This window comes from Mustela nivalis (genome assembly GCF_964662115.1).
Source record: "Mustela nivalis genome assembly, chromosome: 1".
Taxonomy (NCBI): Eukaryota; Metazoa; Chordata; class Mammalia; order Carnivora; family Mustelidae; genus Mustela; species Mustela nivalis.
Genome location: NC_139020.1, coordinates 178287334 through 178306409, shown reverse-complemented (window position 1 = coordinate 178306409; position 19076 = coordinate 178287334). Strand labels below are relative to the sequence as shown.

The 19076-nt window shown below is 41.8% G+C and overlaps 1 protein-coding gene across 32 annotated transcripts in view; it reads right to left on the bottom strand.

Annotated features, from left to right (window-relative positions):
* The window catches only part of FOXP1 (forkhead box P1), a 495436-nt gene that overhangs the window by 218733 nt on the left and 257627 nt on the right, over nucleotides 1-19076 (bottom strand). For all 32 annotated transcript variants that reach the window (XM_082698650.1, XM_082698622.1, XM_082698634.1 and 29 more), the window contains one exon: nucleotides 14216-14403. In XM_082698650.1, the coding sequence (XP_082554776.1) occupies nucleotides 14216-14392 (177 nt within the window). In that variant the 5' untranslated portion in view covers nucleotides 14393-14403. The remainder of the gene's footprint in view (nucleotides 1-14215; nucleotides 14404-19076) is intronic.

Below are 19076 nucleotides of genomic sequence, written 5' to 3'. Positions count from 1 at the left end.
TCTGCTTTCCTAGACACATCTTCTAATTTTGTTACAATGAACATGTAATTAATTGTGCAGTAGAAAATTTGAAATTATTTGGTATTCCATTTTCAATTGAAAACATCTGAATTACACCCAAGCCTTCTCCCCAGAGCCAACACTGAGGATTTCACTCTCGGCTCTGGTACATGGGGTATCTCATAGGCACTGGCAGAGCTAAGTGACTGTCTCGGCACTTCTTCCAGCACTTTCAGCAGCCATTCCCTAATTGTGCCATAGTCACTCTGCCAATATTTTATGGGAGTTTCACAAAATGTACCTATGGCTAGTTAGACTCACAAAGAAAAGGACCTCCTAAAATTCTGGCTTTAAAAAAAAAAAAAAAAAGGCAACTTTCCCCACCCCTGTTCTTAATTCTTCAGAAACTTCCCCAGCCTTCCAGAAATAGGATGGGCCACGGGAATCAAATATTATCTCAAATTGGAACCTAACAAGGCGGGGGGAGGGGGGCGCACCAGACAACAGCCTAGGGAAGCTATTGGTTAGATGTGGTGTGTAATTATTTGCTATCCTGGTTCTAGGTACTAATCCCATAGAAATTACAGAAGAAGGGCAGCAAGGAGCCCTGAGACATAAAAATCATTGCCATGTGTAAAAACTCAGATGTTAAAAAGAAAATGCAGGCACAAGAATTTAGCCAGAAGAGGGGGGGAAAAAAAAAACAGACATGCCAATAAAAAAAGCTGCTTCTTAAAATTTGGCTGGCAGTGTCCTTCCCCTCCCCAATGGATACTCTTAGTAAAGAAAACATGGTAGGTTTTTTCTCCCTTGCCTGTATTTGATTTCCAATTAAAATTAAATATAAACTGAAACGCCACCTGGATTTTAGCAAAATCCAATCCCCGCCCTCCACCGCTCCTTTTTCTTAAAAGAAGAACCTGGGCTTACATATACAAACATTTCGCTAAATGACCCGTGGCAAATTGCGTAATGCCAGTAAAAGTTGTGTTTTTTAAGTTATGAGCCCCAAAGATTTTATCTGAAATAAAACCCTGATTCAATTCAGATTCTGGAGGCAAACTGTGTCCTTAGCTCTGCCTCTAAATTTAAAACATTTGTGGTGGGGCCCCTTCAGTAATGTTGCTAGTAGGTATGGAGGAGAAATTCTGTATTTATTAAGATATATGTTTTCTTTTCTAAAATGGTAAATTGGGGCACTAATTGCCTACAAGAACTGATTCTCTGCAGTCTTCCTACAGAGGTCAGTTTCTAAATGAAGAGTGTGATTGTCAAACAGGACTGTGCCCTTATTTCAATTAATTATCTCAATGAGGGAAGACACAGGAACTCTGGAATTCATGGATGAGGGCTCTCCTTGGAGGTCTCTAACATGCATTTCTACACTGCTCTAAGGTGAGCACATTTGAATATAAAAGGGGGTGACCTCTGCTAAAGAATGGAACAGCCCTGAGAAACCAGTTGGTTCCCTCCTGGCCTCTGACTTTGGGTCCCTAAGATTTCAGCCCCGCCTTTTCCCTATCTTTAAAAGGTGCTGAGCGAACAAAATACTGTCAAAAGCACTATTATTTTAAAGGCTTGAGGAGTGTGCCAAGGCCCAAGATCTATTATTCAATGTATCTGTCACGTAACTCTGTTCTAGAAGTTATCTCTACTGCCCCATTTTATAGACAAAAAAAGTAAGGCTCAGAGAGACGGGCAAAACTCACTTTACTTCATCCATTCAGTAAGTACTAGAGGTGGGTTTTTGAACTCTTGTCAGCAGGAGTCCAAGATGTCTCAAATGAAATGTTTCTCTTGCATTTTCCAGTCCTTGAGGCAGTGGGATGAGTCTACAGAAAAAACAGTGTGCACTGACTAAGCAGGTGAGGACATCCGTGCATGACTGGCGGTACCATGCTGGATGACGTCCACAAGACAGGGAACAGGCTGGCTCCACTCACATGCTTTCGGGTGCCCTGCCCTTTTGCGTGGTTTTCGAAGTGGGATCCTCCAACTGGCAGCAGAGAATGAGTGAAACACAACAGAAATGCAAATTCTGAGATGTCCCTGTGGCTCAGTGGGTTAAAGCCTCTGCCTTCAGCTCAGGTCATGATCCCAGGGTCCTGGGATGGAGCCCCGCATCGGGCTCTCTGCTCAGCAGGGAGCCTGCTTCCCCGTCTCTCCCTGCCTGCCTTTCTGCCTACTTATGATCTCTGTCAAATAAATAATTAAAGTCTTTTAAAAAAATGCAAATTCTTGGACCTCACCCCAGATTTACAGAATAAAGTACTCTGGGGGTGGGTTATAGCCATGGGTTTTAAGATACCCTCCAGATGATTCCAATACACGTGTAAGTCTGAGAACGATCACAGAATACCATACAACTTCTTGGTAAAAGTGGACCCCTGAATCAAATGGTACGTCGGTCTTAAACCTCCTGATACTCAATGCCTTCCTGCTCCCAGAATGGGCTGTGCACGGACTTACACTCTCATCAGCCACGGAAGGGAGCGCCAGTGGTATATGTATTATTTACTATAACCTTTGCTGATTTAATCAAAGATCTTTCAAGTAGTCTGTGAAGCTGGTGATTGTGTTCAAACAGATACAAAAAGGCTCTTCGAACCCGTGCAGAGTGCTTTATATGACCTTACTTTCCAGAGTTTTCTTCGGAGCTGGCATTTATAGTGCTACATCTAAGATATCCAAGAACGAATTCCAGGGACACATTGGTAAGCATTTAGAGCCAGAAGAGGAAACCTTTTCCAAATTAAAGATAGGTTACTAATATACTTAACATTAATTAAACACAGAAAAATCTAGGAACATTTGTCAAAACACTGAACCAGCAAGCAAATCTAATTAACATGCAGTATGGACTGCATAGTGTTTTAATTGGGGGGTAGGGGGTTGGGGCACAATGCACATGAAACTACAGCAAAATGACACAAACGCACACATACACACATTTCTCAGAGCAAAAGATGCCGGGGTTTCATCAGATTCACAAAAGAGGAACCATAAACCTGCAAAATGTAGGCATGATGAAATTAGACAGGGCCTGTGCCAGGGAAACCCTCCCACCAGGAAGACTAAAGAGATGTTCACGAATTGTGAGATCTCATGATAAGTCATTGGGTAACAAGCTCAAAACCAGAAACAAATAAGAAGGTAAGAAAACAAAGAAGAAACCGCAAAGGAGAGAAAATAAAAGGCCTTGGGCTTCTAGGAAAGACACCTCATAAATAGCTAGATTGAAGAAATATCTCCAAATCTGACAACCATTTAAAAATTAGGCCTTAGGATTTCAGTGGTTCTAGTCTATGGCAAACAGAGGTGAATTAGCTAAAACCCAATATAAAAGGACGTAAAATATGGACACCACCGACCAAATGACCAGCCTTGTCAGTTCCCATCTAATCTCTGGAGATCAAACACTCGACATAGGCTACCGTCTGTGTAAACAGATAGGCCCCACACCATTTCCTGGAGACCAACAAACTCAGATGCTGGCGTGTGGCACAGAAAGACTTCTACTTACCATTACCCTCCAGTTGTTCCACAGTGGAAATCCCCCTTGCTCATCCCAAAATTAAAAATGGCGAAGTGGCAAAGATACACTTCTTAAGCACGTAGGTTATAAACCTCACCCGTCCAGCTCAGCGTACACCTTCCATCCCCTGTCTCCTGATTGAAAGAGTTAAATTAAATCAGCTGGTGTACATGTTCTGTGTTACTGTTTCCTCAGTTATACCAAGGTCTTCAAAAGTCCCACCAGCATAGACACAAATAAACTCTCTTCTCTGGGTTACTGAAGATGTATTGCTTAAGTCACTCATCTGTTAATGACTCATACCCCTATCTTCCACAGCTTGTCTTCATTTTGCTTTGAGATTTTTATTGATATTTAATGCATATGTTTATGCTTTGTTCCACTACGATTTGATTCTAAGTTTTCTGAATTCAGGGAGATGTTAAGGGTATTTCTTCATATCTTCTAGCCAACCATGGGATGGTGAACCTAAGATACGCATGTTTTGATGTTCATTTTCTTTGCTAAGAGAACCATAAGGAAGAACGTCCGCTCTTTGAGTGACTCAGTGTCCAATCTCCATTTCCTTAGTGGGCTGGCTGATTATTCCTCTCACCACCAATAATGCCAGAACATTTAATTTGTGAAATGCATTCAATTAAATGATTAGAAAGTGACTCTGCAGATAGGATAAAACCAACAAGTGACTTTATCCCTCCGGAAAATGTAAGACAAAAAGACTTAAACTCTGATACATGTATTTCTTGAGGGATAATTTAGGAAAAAAAAAATAAGGAATGATCTCTTAGTTCTGTCACTTTCTATAAAGTACGAGTAGAAGGTTCTAGAAGGCCAGCCTTGCAACATCTGCCCTTCACTAAAAATTTGCTCTGGAAAGGACCAGGTAAGAAGTATTTTCGGCTCTGTGAGCTGTACGTTCTCTGCTGCAACAATGCACCTCTGCTGTGGTAGGAGGAAGGTACCTCTAGACAATGGCCAACAAGGAGGATGGTGGTGTTTCAGTAAAATCTCCACCACCCCCCCCCCAGTCCAAGAAGGGAATCTATTAACTCACAGAATTCAAGGAAGCACTGAGTAAACACATCACAGAAAAGGCAGGTAAGAACTGAACAGCAAGAACAAGTGGATCCAGAAGCTCCAATTTTGCCAGTCTTCCCCCAAGCCCCTGCTCCTGACTCTAACTCTTTCTTTCTTCTTACTTGAGATCCTTACATGATTATATCTACCTCACTGGGTCATTAGGAGAATTAGATGAGATAACATGTTGCAAAGAAATAAAATATCACAGTACTCAATACATGTCAAAAAAACCATCTTTAAAAAAAAAAACAAAACAGGCAGCAGGCTTAGTCCCCCAATCCCTCACATAGTTTGCAGGTTTAACACTGTGCATTGTATCTAGAACCTGCCCTGTCAGGGGACAGCACAAATGGCTGAGACAAGTTTAAAATATTTCAGGAATAGAATTGTCACAATTCCGATTGCGAATATCACATCCTCAGCTTACGCGTGATGCTTTTTCCCTCCGTAAACACAGTAATGATACAGTCTTTACATAGATATACACAGCACACATACATAATACACAGCACGAAGTTTGAGCTGGGAATACAGGTGTACAGTCAATGAGATAATCAGAGTGTCATAATAAAAAATGCACATAAAGGCATTTTCACTGACTACTTTTGGATGGTGAATACCTATTGAGTTGAAATGGAAATATCATGAGTAGGACAAAAAAAATGAGGCAAGGTAAGCAATATTATCACAGTATTATTTATCATACGCATTAGGATCAAAAATAGTCAGGAAAGAACGAGCATTATGTCATTCTCTCCCAGTCTTTAACCTTGTAAAAGGTTGTTGAGTTCATAGGGAAGATAACAAGAGTTAATACAAGAGGCTATAAAAATGGAACAACCTTGAAAAATTAATACTTAATAATTATAACACTAAAAGGCCACTCTTGCCCTGTTTTAGGATGTTACATATTATTTTATTAAATTTTTCCAAAACTCTTTCTTCCTTTGGCTCTGAGACACATGGCTCTGCTATTGAAAAGCAAAAGACATTTTACGCACAATTTTCCCTCTACTAGAAAGAGGTATATTGTGCCCTTCAGTGAACATAAAATTGATATTATCATCTCTTAGTTTATATCTCACTACTTAACCTTCAGATTAAAAGTTATTGGATTTGAATGACTAAGAAGACATCATGTCACCTTCCCTTCAACGTGGAGACAGGGGAGTTCAGGATGAGAGAAGGCACAGTGATAAAAACACAGATTTCAGATCAGCTGACACTTTGCCTCTTTTGACAGGCAACCGTGATCCTGACAATTCCTTGTGCTTGTGTGGATGATAAATTGTATGACAAAGGGTCTACTTTCAGAAACTTTGCTGAAGATGAATCTGCGTCAGGAAGTTAATTTTATTTGGAGTACAGTCGAAAAGGAGCAGTCTTAAAATAGGGATGAAAGAGTTAATTCATTAGGGTTACCACATTAAAAAACAAAAATAAAAACAAAATACTACCCCTATCATGCAGAAGATACTGGAAAATGTTCTATCTGAAGGAATTAAAGAGAAAAGAGCTGGTTTCCCTCCATCTGCCTCTATGCAGGGCTCAACTTAAACACACAGACAAGGCCTTGACATCCCTAAGCAGTTTAATCTATACCTCGGTCAATGGGCCTGCCAATAGCACCACTGTTTAATAATTATACATCGTATTTCCAACAAAAGAAACACAACATACAGCCCCTTTCACCCTAAAAAACAAATTCATTCTAAGAAGCGTGTGTCAATATGAAACAGACTTTATCAAAGATCTAACTTCGTCGTTTTGTTCTCTAAAAGAGATTAAGTCCATGCCATGATCAATAGGAACACGAGGCAGTTTATCAGCATTTCCCATGTGACTTTTGGAAGATAGACTCATTAGTAACTGGCAAAGCCTAAAGGGAAAATATTTGATAATTTTAATCTGAATAAACATATACAATCAAAAGAGTGAGTTTTCATGATGTAAGAGAATGTCGATTTTAAAAAAGGACTTTTCCGAAGTAAATCTGTTCCTTATTTACAACTTAAATTTGTGCTTGTGCACAATTTGTGTTTGTCCAATAACTGACCCACGGCAGGTAAGAAGGGAGTGTGGGTTCTCCTCCCAATGTCCTTCTCTTCTGTTCCGTAATTCCAGCACTTTGCCAGTCACTCAGATGGGAAATGCTGACTCATCACCCTTGCCAACTCCGACCCCTTGATGTTTTCACAGGTCCTACTTCATTTCAAGAGGCTCTGCTGATTTTCCCATACTCCCCTCAACACTCTTGTGACTACCACCTTCCTTTCTCTTCCTGCTTCATTCATTCATAGACGCGGTCAAAGAACTGCGCTGCATGCTAGGGAACATGAGGGAATGAGAAAGGGCCATCCCAGCTGATTTGGGTCCTACCGCTGACCAAGGTGTTCAAACACAGAAGAAGAAAGGCAGAGAGCAAGGCGGCAAAGGTGGTCAACAAAACCAAGACCTCAACCCAATGAAGCAAGAGTTAGCAGCCCATTACTGAATTTGGGACCTACCACAGGGCCTTGTCACTGCTATTAATCTTTCAAAAATCTCTTTCCTTCTAGGCCAGGCCAGCTCTAACCTTATAATTTATCCTCTGTACTTCTCCTCCTGAATGGCCTTTCTTCTCTGAATAGAAACCTTCCCTGGCTTAGAAACCCAAGACTCCAAAAAGCTGAACCTCCAACAAGCTGAACCCAGGTAACCTTCGAACCACCTTCCCACTGCTCCCATCCTTGCTCTCCAGGCTCTTCAGGCTCTAAGGCAAATAAACTCGGAATTAATTACTCTACCATGCACATCTCCTTACACACAGGCAGCTTTGCACCACAAAGTCTTCATTCCATGAAAGAATATACAACAAATGAATGAGCGCATTTCAAGAACTCCAAAGCAAAGAAACAAAGTTAATACATAGTTTCCAGTGTAGCACATTTATTAGCTCACTTGGAACAAAGCTGAGGCCAGGCCAGTATGTGAAATTCTCTTCACCACATTTTCTTGCGCGAGGGGAAAAGAAAAAAAAAAGTGGTTGTATTTCTCTGAACCAAATCAAACACAGTATTTAGCAAAAGGCCTCTGGAATGTTACAAGTAACACTTCATAATTACAATAGATTGGAGTTCAAAGACCAAGTGATGAAAAGAAACTTTCTAATACGGGGTTCAATTCCCTATATAAACTTCCCTTCTGTGGCCCCATCTACCACTCGCATTTATATTGCCATTCTACTTTGTCATAAAAGCAGTCACCTTGTAACCCTTTTTATCAAGTAATCTATGCACTACCTAAAAGTACACTCGGCTCCATCAGGCGAGCTGTATAGGTTTCATTACACAAACAGACCAATTCTGCGCGCTCAGCACTACTTGTCAATAAACGCACGCAGTTGCAAAACAGGAAAGTAGGCTCCTTGCCTTCGGAGACCAGAGAGGGGCCTGCCAGTTTTGCAAAACAAACTCCCTGAAATCAGTGAGGCTAATCTGTCAACAAATTACCATTAAAGTCACACCTCCTGAAAGTTCAAAAAGAGATTTCTGATTAGACAAGCGAGAGGGGGTATTTTTTATTATTATTGTTATTATCACTGTTATTATTATTATTATTATTATTATCTCACAGGTCAGGGCTTAAAATTGCCTTCGCAATGTAGGGATGCTTTGGCTTAAAGTTGAGGATAGGCTTCACTCTTGGTGAAACGTGGCATCTAGCTTTCTCTATATTTGGCTCTTTCTCTGTTGTCGTTTCTCATGCCATCTTACTTTTCAACAGAGAAATTAATGACACACAACTGTTTAGTAATCAGACCTTGAAAGGATTTCATCTAAGGCTCACATCACAGGTTACCTAAATCTCTGACAATATTTTGATGACAGGGAGGTCCAAACTCCCAGAGTAAATTACTTTAGCACTCAGGGTGAAGTGTGCCTTTTCCAGAAAGAGTCACAAAAGGAATGGAGGAAAAGTGGGAGTCTGTTATTGTTATGGCTGCTTTTTCTTTATTTGTCACAACTATCCGAATTCCTCTCTCACTTTTATCTCAATTTGTTTGCATGGTTTTCGCTAATGTTTTGGGGACACCAGTTCCTACTACAAATTTTTGATCATCAATAGCTTCTATATTCGAACTCTGCCTTGTGTTCAGAAAGAATCTAACTTGGTAGAGTGCGTCCTTAAAAATTACAGTGTGAGTTTTTTACCCACCACTGAAGGAAGGTGCTGGCCCCTATCAGAGTGCCTGCCTCAATGAGACAACTCAATAAACTAAGATCATCTACATTCTACATTACCTTCCAGAAGCTTCCCTTCTTAGAACCAGAGATGCTGACTATCTTTTCCCTTCCAGTGGCATCAAAAGACCCTCCTTTCAGGCACAGTCCCTGCTATCGGCAAGGCAAAAGGCCATTTGAGTGTGTTTTTTGTTTGTTTTTATTTTACTTTTTATTTTTTTCTCATTGCAATATGTGCCCTCCTTAATACCCATCACCAGGCTAACATATCCTCCCAACCCCCCTCCCCTTTGAAACCCTTAGTTTGTTTCCCAGAGTCCGTAATCTCCCATGGTTCATCTCCCCCTCTGACTCCACCCCTTCAGTATTCCCTTCATTCCCCTAATGTCCTCATGTTATTTCTTATGTTCCACATATGAGTGAAATCATATGATAACTCTCTTTCTCTGCTTAACTTATTTCCCTTAGCACAATCCCCTCCAGTTCCATCCATGTCAATGCAAATAGTGGGTACTAATCCTTTCTGATGGCTGAGTAATATTCCATTGTATGTATTCCTAACAAAGTTAGGAATAGTTCTCTTTGCAAAGAGAAGAATGGTAAGGCAGAACTGGCCATTGCTACCTGGTCATTGTACTAATCCACACTTAATCACTTGGGCCTCCCTCTGTAGAAAGAGGAACAAGGCAAAGGATGACCATAATAACAGTAACGTGGTTCCCACAAAGGAACACGAGCACGAATGAGAAGCGCACAGGCGCGGTCTCTTTCGTCGGAGGTTACTGCCCATCCAAACACAAGAGCAATTTCTCCTACACGTTGTTTTTTATAGGGGCACTTCAAGCTGGAAGTGTTGGCAGGACAACCTCCCTCTTTTGCTTGATAGCCACTAGTCATTTTGGTAACAAGAACAAAATGAGGACATTCATTCCGCCATTTTGAAAATGAAGAGAAGAATCTTTAATTTTTGTGTATGGGTTTATGCTAACAGGTTTGCACTCTGGTCATTATCCTTTGGTGACTCGCATCAGGAGATTCCAAGAAAGAGACCCGTGATCCTCCTGGGCCCTTCTGAGAGCGTATCGTCTTCATCCTCTATGAACATACACAGCTAGATTTCCTTCTCGAGCCCTTCCCACTCCTCCTGTCTCTCTGAGCTTCTCTTGTCCTGGGCAAAATACAACCCAATGAATCCCTCTTCTTCCCTCTCATGATGTTTCAGAAGCTACTTGTTCTTCCTACCTCTCTTAACTCTTTAGGACTTATCCAATGTTTTCCTCTCTTTCTTTTACATTATTAACAGGAAACATGTATATAGACACATGGTGATGGTGTGTAGGTATCTTTCGGGCCAAAAGGTCCAACACCTTAAACCAAATGTCAAAGAACCAATGTCAATGAATGAAACAAATATGTCACTTATCCACACTCTCTAAATAATCCATATTTAAATCCCATATGTAATATATCTTTTTTTTTTTAATGTCTTTCTCACAGACTACCTCCACACTGCCCTCCTCGTATAAAACAATAGCCACACCTCAAAACCACAGCAACCAAAGCTCTCTCTATCCTGATTTGCAGACAATAAAACTGCCAGGTGGTACCCAAAAAAAAAACCCCATCATTAAATGGAATGTTGTTAAGAAATAGCTGTTTTATTTAACAGCTATTCATTTTTATTGAATAAACATTTTCTAGTATGCATTCTGTTAATTGACCTGACAGCATATGCTGTATATGGAGAAACTTCTAAACATTATGCTCTATGTAATATGCTTATCTGAAAAAGCTCTCATTTGCAGCAATATGGAAATAAAATTCTGCTTTCTAAAATTCAAGACTTTTAAAATGCATTAATCCACACAGTTTATGAAATTGCTCTGGACATTTTAAAATCCTTTCTTAAGGGAAAAAAAAAAAAAAAACTTCAGTAACTGGTAATAGTATTTGTTGCTGAGTTTCGTAATGGAGTAGTGCATATACAGTACAGAACTCTTACAGACCCAGAAATGGGGCAGGCATAATAGGAAATAAAAAGCAGTTATGGTATCGGGTAAAGAATTACCCAGTGGCTAAAAGAAATGTTCGGAAACTCTATCAAATTATCTTATTAGGAAACTATTGTTATAATAGTTTCATGGCCCAGATAGAAGTAGGCTTGAAACATTACAGAGATAATACATTTCGTTTTGAGGAAGGAAGACAGTTGGGGAGTGTGTTGGCGAGTTCCTCCAAGCTACTGGCAGCACCTCTCCTTGGTGATGGCTTCTGAGTGATGATGGCATCTTGCAGAACTACCAACCCCCCTGCCTAGAGGGCCACAAATGAGCAACGCTGCTGGGTGGGAGCTGGGGCAGCCTGGAGAGCGGCAGGCTCCTTGACTTCACGTGCAATCCATCCCCTAACAACTGTTGTCCTCGTAGGAATATTGGTCTAGAGTTACCGGATCTTCTGGTTTTTCAAGAGAAGATGGAAAAGCCAGATTCTGATTTTTCTAGGTTCTCACCTACATAATTCTTTTTTTTTTTTCCTTTTTAAACAATTCTTCTTAGACCTAATTTAGCCAACCTATAGACCAGTCCCAGCATAGAAGTCACTCATTCCACAGCTAATCTTTGTGAAAGCTCTCCATTCTGAAAGGGCACTTGCTATCATTTGTAATTATCTTTGGTAATAAGAATCAAACATGGAAAGGCTTGCATTTATTTTAAAAGTCCTGGCACTAGGCAAAAATTCTCCCTATATTGTCAACGATGGCACTGGTGCAACTAGAAAATCCTATAACATTCAGTGTTACACACAGCATAATTAACTCATTTTTATACCAAGCCCTTTTAAGCCACATCTTTTTGTTCCATGGACTTCTAACATATTTTACAGTTCTAATTCTCTTCCACTGTCCTACATTAATCAAAGCTGTAACCCCTGTTGTCTTTGTACTACAGAATCAGAATGTGCCCCTGGCGAGGAATGGGGGAAAAGTCAACAGGAATTAAATTTCAGTGCAACTGTTTACTCAACTGTGGCCTGCAGTTATTGAAATTTTATCCGTGGTTTTGTGTGACTACCGCAGTAATGAATTCAGCATGGCTGTGATTTTCTCACTGCTGGTATTCTCACTTCAAGTAAAAACCTGTAGAATAAAAATGACGAAAACAACCCGAGTCCATCATGTTGACCCTCACATTTCTCCAAAGCACTGACTTGTTGCCATTTTCGGACTGGAAGGAAACTAGGTTCACTCTAGTCCTGCAAAACTTTATCAATCCCTTATTCCTAACCCCAGCCCCCAATTCATCGAGAGATTTACTTGTCCCCCAACAACCTGTGAGGAGCCTCATCATACACTTGGAGGGGCAAACAGTTGTCAGTATTTTGTCTTAAAAGATCAAAAAGGGCTACCAAGCACAGTATGTGAGGTTTTTGCCACAATCATAAATCCAAGCACACTCTCTCTTCCTAAATCATATCAATAGCAAATAAAAGTAAACTTGCTATAAAAAGTATTTAAAATGGGTTTCAAAGTACAACAAAAGGTACTGACACCCATAACACATAAGACCATGTTTTCCAAAGTGGTCACAGCCAAGATAAAGAGGGGAGATGTGGATAACTAATTTTGTTACCGATGCTTTTTAAGGAAGATTGTTAACATGCACTTTCCTAACTGCCTTCTATGAGGCCAATGTGTTGTTGCTGATATTGGTGTAGGGGTGTGTGTTTGCGTGCGTGTATGTGTATGGTACATATATAAAGATTTTGGCCAACTTACTACTTTAAGATGGTAAATGATTTTTTAGTTCTTCATATAAAATTCTAAAGAAGTGAATTTCGCATTTATTTAATTAATGTACCCTAAATACTATGCATGTGGGGTTCCCACCCCACAGGCCAAGAGCACCACACCTCAACTGCTCAAGAACTGGTGCCTCTTGGCCTCTGTAGGGTAAGGACATAGAACACAGCACTCCAAGATCCCGGCGGCTCTCTCCAATGAACCGTAAGTAACCGAGAACACCACATGAACGACACACGCGCACACACGGATACTGTCCTACCATCTGAGGATATGTTTGGCCAACTACCTCAGTGGTTAGAATTCTGCCATTGGCACTCATTTAAGTGCACAACCTTCCACACAACATACGTCATAAATTCCAGCTGATGGGATACCCCAGGTGCAGGCACAGAAGGTTCTGGACAACCAGGGACAGAGGTCACATCACATAGATGAAGTGCTGGTCGTGAGACCAGAGCATGTGGGCTAGTTTCCTTTTCTTTCTGTCCTAGCTTTCCCCCAGCAGGTTCCACTGCCTTCTAACAGACTAACAATGTAACGATTCTTCATATTTTAAAAACTTCTCAGCAAGTAAAAAAATGAAACATCCTCAGAGCCTGTCAAAGGCTATAACCCTCATACAAAAAAGGATTTCCTTTCCTTCCCCGATACACTTTCCAAGAAAATGGTTTGAGAAAAGGCTCGCCTGTCTCCTCCTCATCCCTCAAAGATTTCTAATTTTTTTTTTTCCAGAAAGGCCTGAAGATGCAGTGTTCTTTTTCACCTTTTTGCAAGGGCACCACAACTATGTACTGAGTAGATGAATCCAAGACCAAAATGGCACCTTTACCATTTGGAAATATTTAATCCGTCCCTCAAGGGTACCCAGTGACATGACTTGGAGAACATAAGGAGAATGAGTATGTCCCAGTTTACATGCCTTTGGGGGAACCACCAATAAGAACTAATGTAAAACGTTAAGAGGACTTAGCCCCATACCAGCTGCCGTTTGTACACAAGACACATAGGCCAGTGGTCCGTATCCCGAAGTTCCTCCAGGCAGCAGGAGGCCACTTCTTACACTGAAGCCTGTGCTGTGGATGCTATGCCTGCTGCATACCCACTCCTGCCCCTTTGCTTCTACTGTTGGCTTCCACTCCCTCTTCCATCCCCTGTTCCTTTCATCCACCATCCCTCCTTTGGTGTCCTGCTTCACCACTCTCAGTAAGCCCGTTTATGAGTATGACTTTTTAACTCAAGCATAGGGAACCATTTTTGCAATTCGTTTTTTATCCCAAATAGTTCAGCTTCAGGCTGCCACGGTGGGGCCTGGGAAGAGGTGCGCTCAAGCTCATCTTTAACAACTGCTCCCCAAGACAGGGGGCGGGGGCAGGGGGAGTAGCTTCCAAGAGTCTCGGCTCCCTGAGGGCTTGAGCACTAGTTTCCGAGGGCCACCACCCCGCGCTAGCTGTTTCTGACAGGCGGCCAGCCCGCCACCTGAGCCTCCACCACTTGCACGGGGACGAGTGCAAAGGGCGAGCGGGAGCGCCAGCCCCGCGGTCCCCCGCATCCCGCGCAGCCCAGCGGCCACAGTACCTGCTGCTGCTGCTGCACGTGCACGAGCTCGGCGGCCCCCGCGTCCGCGGCTGGCGTCTCCCCGTTGGACCGTCCTTCGCGAAGACTCCCGCACTGGAGCAAGTGGTTGCCGCCGCTCGACCCGTTCTGGATGGCTGAACCGTTACTTTTTGTCTCAGTCCCAGATTCTTGCATCATGACTCAAAAACCTGATAGAGGGATTTTCAGGAGGGAGCAGGGGAGAGAGAGAAAAGCAGCTGTTAAAACAGTTGTTGGACAGAAGGAGAAGGGCCCTGCCTTCCGTGTTGCCAGACTCTGTAAACAGTTGTCCTTTTCTTTCATACACTCTTGGCCCTGGGTCGTGGGCTAGTCCCTTAGTGTCTGAGGACGGAGGGGTCGGGGCAGCTTCAAGAGTTCGTAGTGGTCCTTTCAAGAAGCTGTTTCCCCTTGGAGAAAAATACTTTCAGGGGAACTCGGGATTTATGGTTAACTATCTGGAGTTTTTCTCAAAAAGGAGTAAGTTGGGGCGCCTCGGTGGCTCAGTGGGTTAATCTGCTGCCTTCGGCTCAGGTCATGATCTCAGGGTCCTGGGATCGAGTCCTGCATTGGGCTCTCTGCTCAGCAGGGAGCCTGCTTCCTCCTCTCTCTCTGCCTGCCTCTCTGCCTACTTGTGATCTCTCTCTGTCAAATAAATAAATAAAATCTTAAAAAAAAAAGAGTAAGTTGTGTGTAGTGTATTAGGTGTAACACTCAATTTCAGTGTGTGCAGGCTCTGCGTTGGGGTGGTACACGCCTAGAGAGAAAGTCTCCAGCTCCACGCTATCAAGACAGGACACACACCACCGGGAGGGCCCTGAGATCATTTGAGCCGAACACCCTCACGGTCAAAAAGACAAGAGCATTTAAAGATTTGTACTCCCCAGAATGATTCCGGTACTGAGAAGTCTTCAAAATTGGTGATTCCAATGAGATCAGCCACACTTAGAAAGAAAGAAAAAAAAAAAAGAATCCCCACCCCCCACCCCACTTTTCAGGAGCTAAAAAAATTCAGACTCTGATCTTTGTCCTATGGTTAAAACTGTCCTAAGAAATCCTATTCAAAGTTAGGGGATTTTCTCATGCCGAATTACTAACCTCTAGTTTGTTTTAAGGCCTGAAAGGTCTGGGACATCTTATATTTATTTTGGAGAAAAATCTGGCCTCAGGCAGACCAAAGGAAAGGTCTGAATGCAAAATTATGAAGTGTCTAATAAAAAACATATATGTGTAGGTGTTTGTAAGTATGTATGTATGTCTATATGTACAGTGCAAGATGTGCAGCTGAAGGATATCACCTACATACATGTAAATATATTTCATGTTCTGCCCAGCTACTTTCAACGTACAAAAGCATGACCCACAATTCAGCTCTCAGTAAATGCATCTGGTTATGACAAAAGAAAGATCATATTTACTAATACCAAGTGTTACCAGTGCCGTACCAAGCCCACCAGCCGGTGATTTACGTATATTTCCCAGTTTAATTCTGAATGCCACTGGTATCTCCAGTATGCAGATGAGAAAACTAGGCCCCCATGAGGACCATTTTAATTTGCCCAGCATAAATCATTAGTAGTGGTGCAATCAGGATTTGAACAAGTGCAGCTGGATGTCAACGTTCTTAACCATGTGTTTTCTTACAGCTGAGGTGTAGTAGGGAGCAAACAGTGTAATGGCAGGGTCATACTCCAAATTCACAAATGAGAGCTTTGAACAGGAAAAGCAATAGTCACTAAAGGACCTGACAGTTCCAATATCAAAGCTGAGAAATGTCTGAATATTAAAACCTCAACGTGAAACACCGATCTCAGATCAAAGGGCTGAAAACTTGTAACAAATACTCGTGCATCGTGGAAAGACATGTGCAATCTGCATTACGGACCCCCCCACCCACCTCTGCAATATGTGACAACAGGGAAATTGAAACACTTGGGATATCTTTAGAGGAGGCTGCCCTCTTGCTGGAAGTTGGTTCAAGTCCCTTTTCTACCGACTTCCACAAAAGCCTAATGGAAAATTAAAAGCAGAAAAATTCACATCTTTCTTCCTTTCCTTTCAGTGCCCTGTATGATCCAACTTAAGTACAACCTTTATAAACCCAGAAGACTTATGTTTAAAGTTAATCCAATTCTGAAGGGGATTAAGAATGGCATTTTTTGTTGTTGTTGACAGGTAGAAAACAAACTCAGAAGCAACAGCTGATTCACACTCTTTTCTTGAAATCAGATTTTCCCAGAATTAGAATCACTTAAAAACTGCCTTTATATCCTTACTGTCTACAGAGTATAAAACCTATCAAAAACACAACTAAAACTTTCTCTAAGATAGAAGAACCAGGCAATACAAGTACCTCGTTTGTTGCCAAAAAGGAATTAATTTGTGAAATTGAGGGGACTTTTCCCCCCAATGTTTCTGTTTCACAAACCTGCCCATTCGTACAGAAATGGAGGAAAAGGTGGTGTTTAGGTATTTGAGGGAGAGAATGGTTGTCCTAGCATAGTTAACAAAAAACCACACTCAATTCTTAGGTATGTCACAAGCATACCTAAAGAGAAAACAAAAACACTTTTCTTTTTTAAAACTTTCTGGATAGCCTACTCACATCAGCAAACAAACCCCCAAAAGATAAAAACATGGCTTGCACATGAGATATTTACCTGCCCTCAGAAGGGGGCCTAGTTAGCCACATATCCTGTCCTCAGAGCTATAGGGAAGAATGAAAGAATGCTGCTTTTCCCAGCCTGCAAGCATTGGGATGCCTGACCTCAGAGCAGGTGTCTAAGAGACTGGCCCTGCTTCTGTTTCCTGGGTTTGACACCGTGGTGGTGGGTGGAGTAAGGACGATCTCCAATCCACAATTTGATAAGGTTTTGCTCTACGCAGTTCCAAGAAGACTGCCAAGTCCTCCAGGAGAAGTTCTGCAGGCATCTCGCCAAGCAGCTTGGCTTGCGAATCGGGTCTGTGAGAGTGCAGGCATTGGGACCGAAATTGCATAAAGGATTATTTTGGTCTGAGGATGTCCTTAATTAGTCAAGTGCTAACAGTAGTATGTAGGTTGCAAGATTTAAAATTTCCCATAATCTCCCACACCAATCAGGAGAAAACAGCTTTTTGAAAAGCACATGTGAAAAATTAGGAGTGTCGATGTCTAAGAACATTTCTAACAATATCTGGGCTGGCAATATTTCTTTCTATGGAATGTTCCAAGCCATTTAATAAGGCTTTATGTCTGTACAACACTCCACAAACTACAAGGCTCTCTGAGGTACTTTTCAAACTCATAACAAGTCCATCAAAGAGAGGAGGCAGGTGAAATTTATCCCATTTTACAGATAAGAAAACCAAAGCTCCATAGGTTAAGGAATAGATACGGCCATCATCCTTGCCTGTTTCAGACATCAACCTGTCCATTCTATGAATGACAGAGAATTTCCCATTTGCAAAGTCCTCAGCAAGGTGGTCCATTAGTAAGTGAGTGAAAAAAAACTAAGTAATTCCAGGAAAGATAGTACCAAGGTGGTAGACAAACAAAAGCATCTAAAAATACGAAGATGAAAGTGTCCGCATTCTTTAGCAAACACCTCTATTTGTCTTTTTCTATTGAGTTTTACAATTTGAGAATCATGTGAGAGCAGGTCAGTGTATTCGAGAGGCATGTGCATTTTCTGACATCGAACACTGTACCTTCTTTTCTTAGCAGGAGCTTGTCATAGACACTCAGTTTGTATAACCTCCACTTCCCTCTAGGACTCCTTATAACCAATGAACTGCCCTGCTCCACAGCAAATCGAGAGCAAGAAACGATACGCCATCAGCCAGAGTATGTGGATATGAAGGCATGGCTCCTGGAGAAGGCGACCAGCCCTCCCCACTAACAAGCCTTCTGAAAATAAACACAAATCTTCCTCTGGCTTCTTGCCCTTCTTCTCTGAATGAGCGGGTTTTGTTTAAGTCACATACGACCCGTTCAACACACCCCTGTGAAGGCCGAGGCCACAATCACGTGGATGTCAGAAAGCGGAAGGAAGCCAAAATGGCCCACTTCTGGTCTTGCTTGGAAGCGTGACAGAGCTACTGATTTCCGAAGATCGATTTTTGTGCTGAAGGAACTTGTAGAAAAGGATAAGAACTGAGTTTAGCCTGCTTATTTATTGTCGCTGCCAACAAAGCATACCCTGGAAGTATTCTGGAAAATTCATAATGTCCAGGCCAATGTATTTATAGTAAATTAAAGCAATGCTTTATTATTATGATTATTTCCTTGGTTACAGTGTTGATGCTGAAAATTTAAGGAAAATAAAGCCCTTGTTATCATGCTTGTGAAAGATTTTAAGCTAACAAAAAGTTCAGTCTTGATTCCAGGGCAGTTAATTAAGGTTGACCAAGTCAGGCAGAAGTAAATTAACTTGGCTGATCAATTATTTATATGAAGCAGAATAAATGCCCTTAAAGAACTTGGTCTGTTCATGAAAGGATGTGTAAATTTAACTAAACACCGTTTTGTAAAATATATTTCTACTTCTATGGGAAGAAGAGAAGAGAAGTTAACGGTGAAATCACTTGTAGGAAAATGATGACGGTGATGACGGTGATGACGTGGTCCTCCCCCAGCCCAAAGCAGAGATCATTTTCTCATTGTTTATCCAGTACCAGGAAAGAAGGAAATGGGAGGTATTTTGAAGAGATAACAGAAGCTCTTGGAGTTGGGGGGAGGGGAGGGCGGGAGGGGGGTAAGAGGAAAGAAGAAAGGAAGCACACAGGGATGGGAGGGACAGAGAAAGGGAAGAAGGGTGGGAGGGAGGACCGAGGGATGGCAGGAGGAAGGAGGAAGACAGCGACTCCA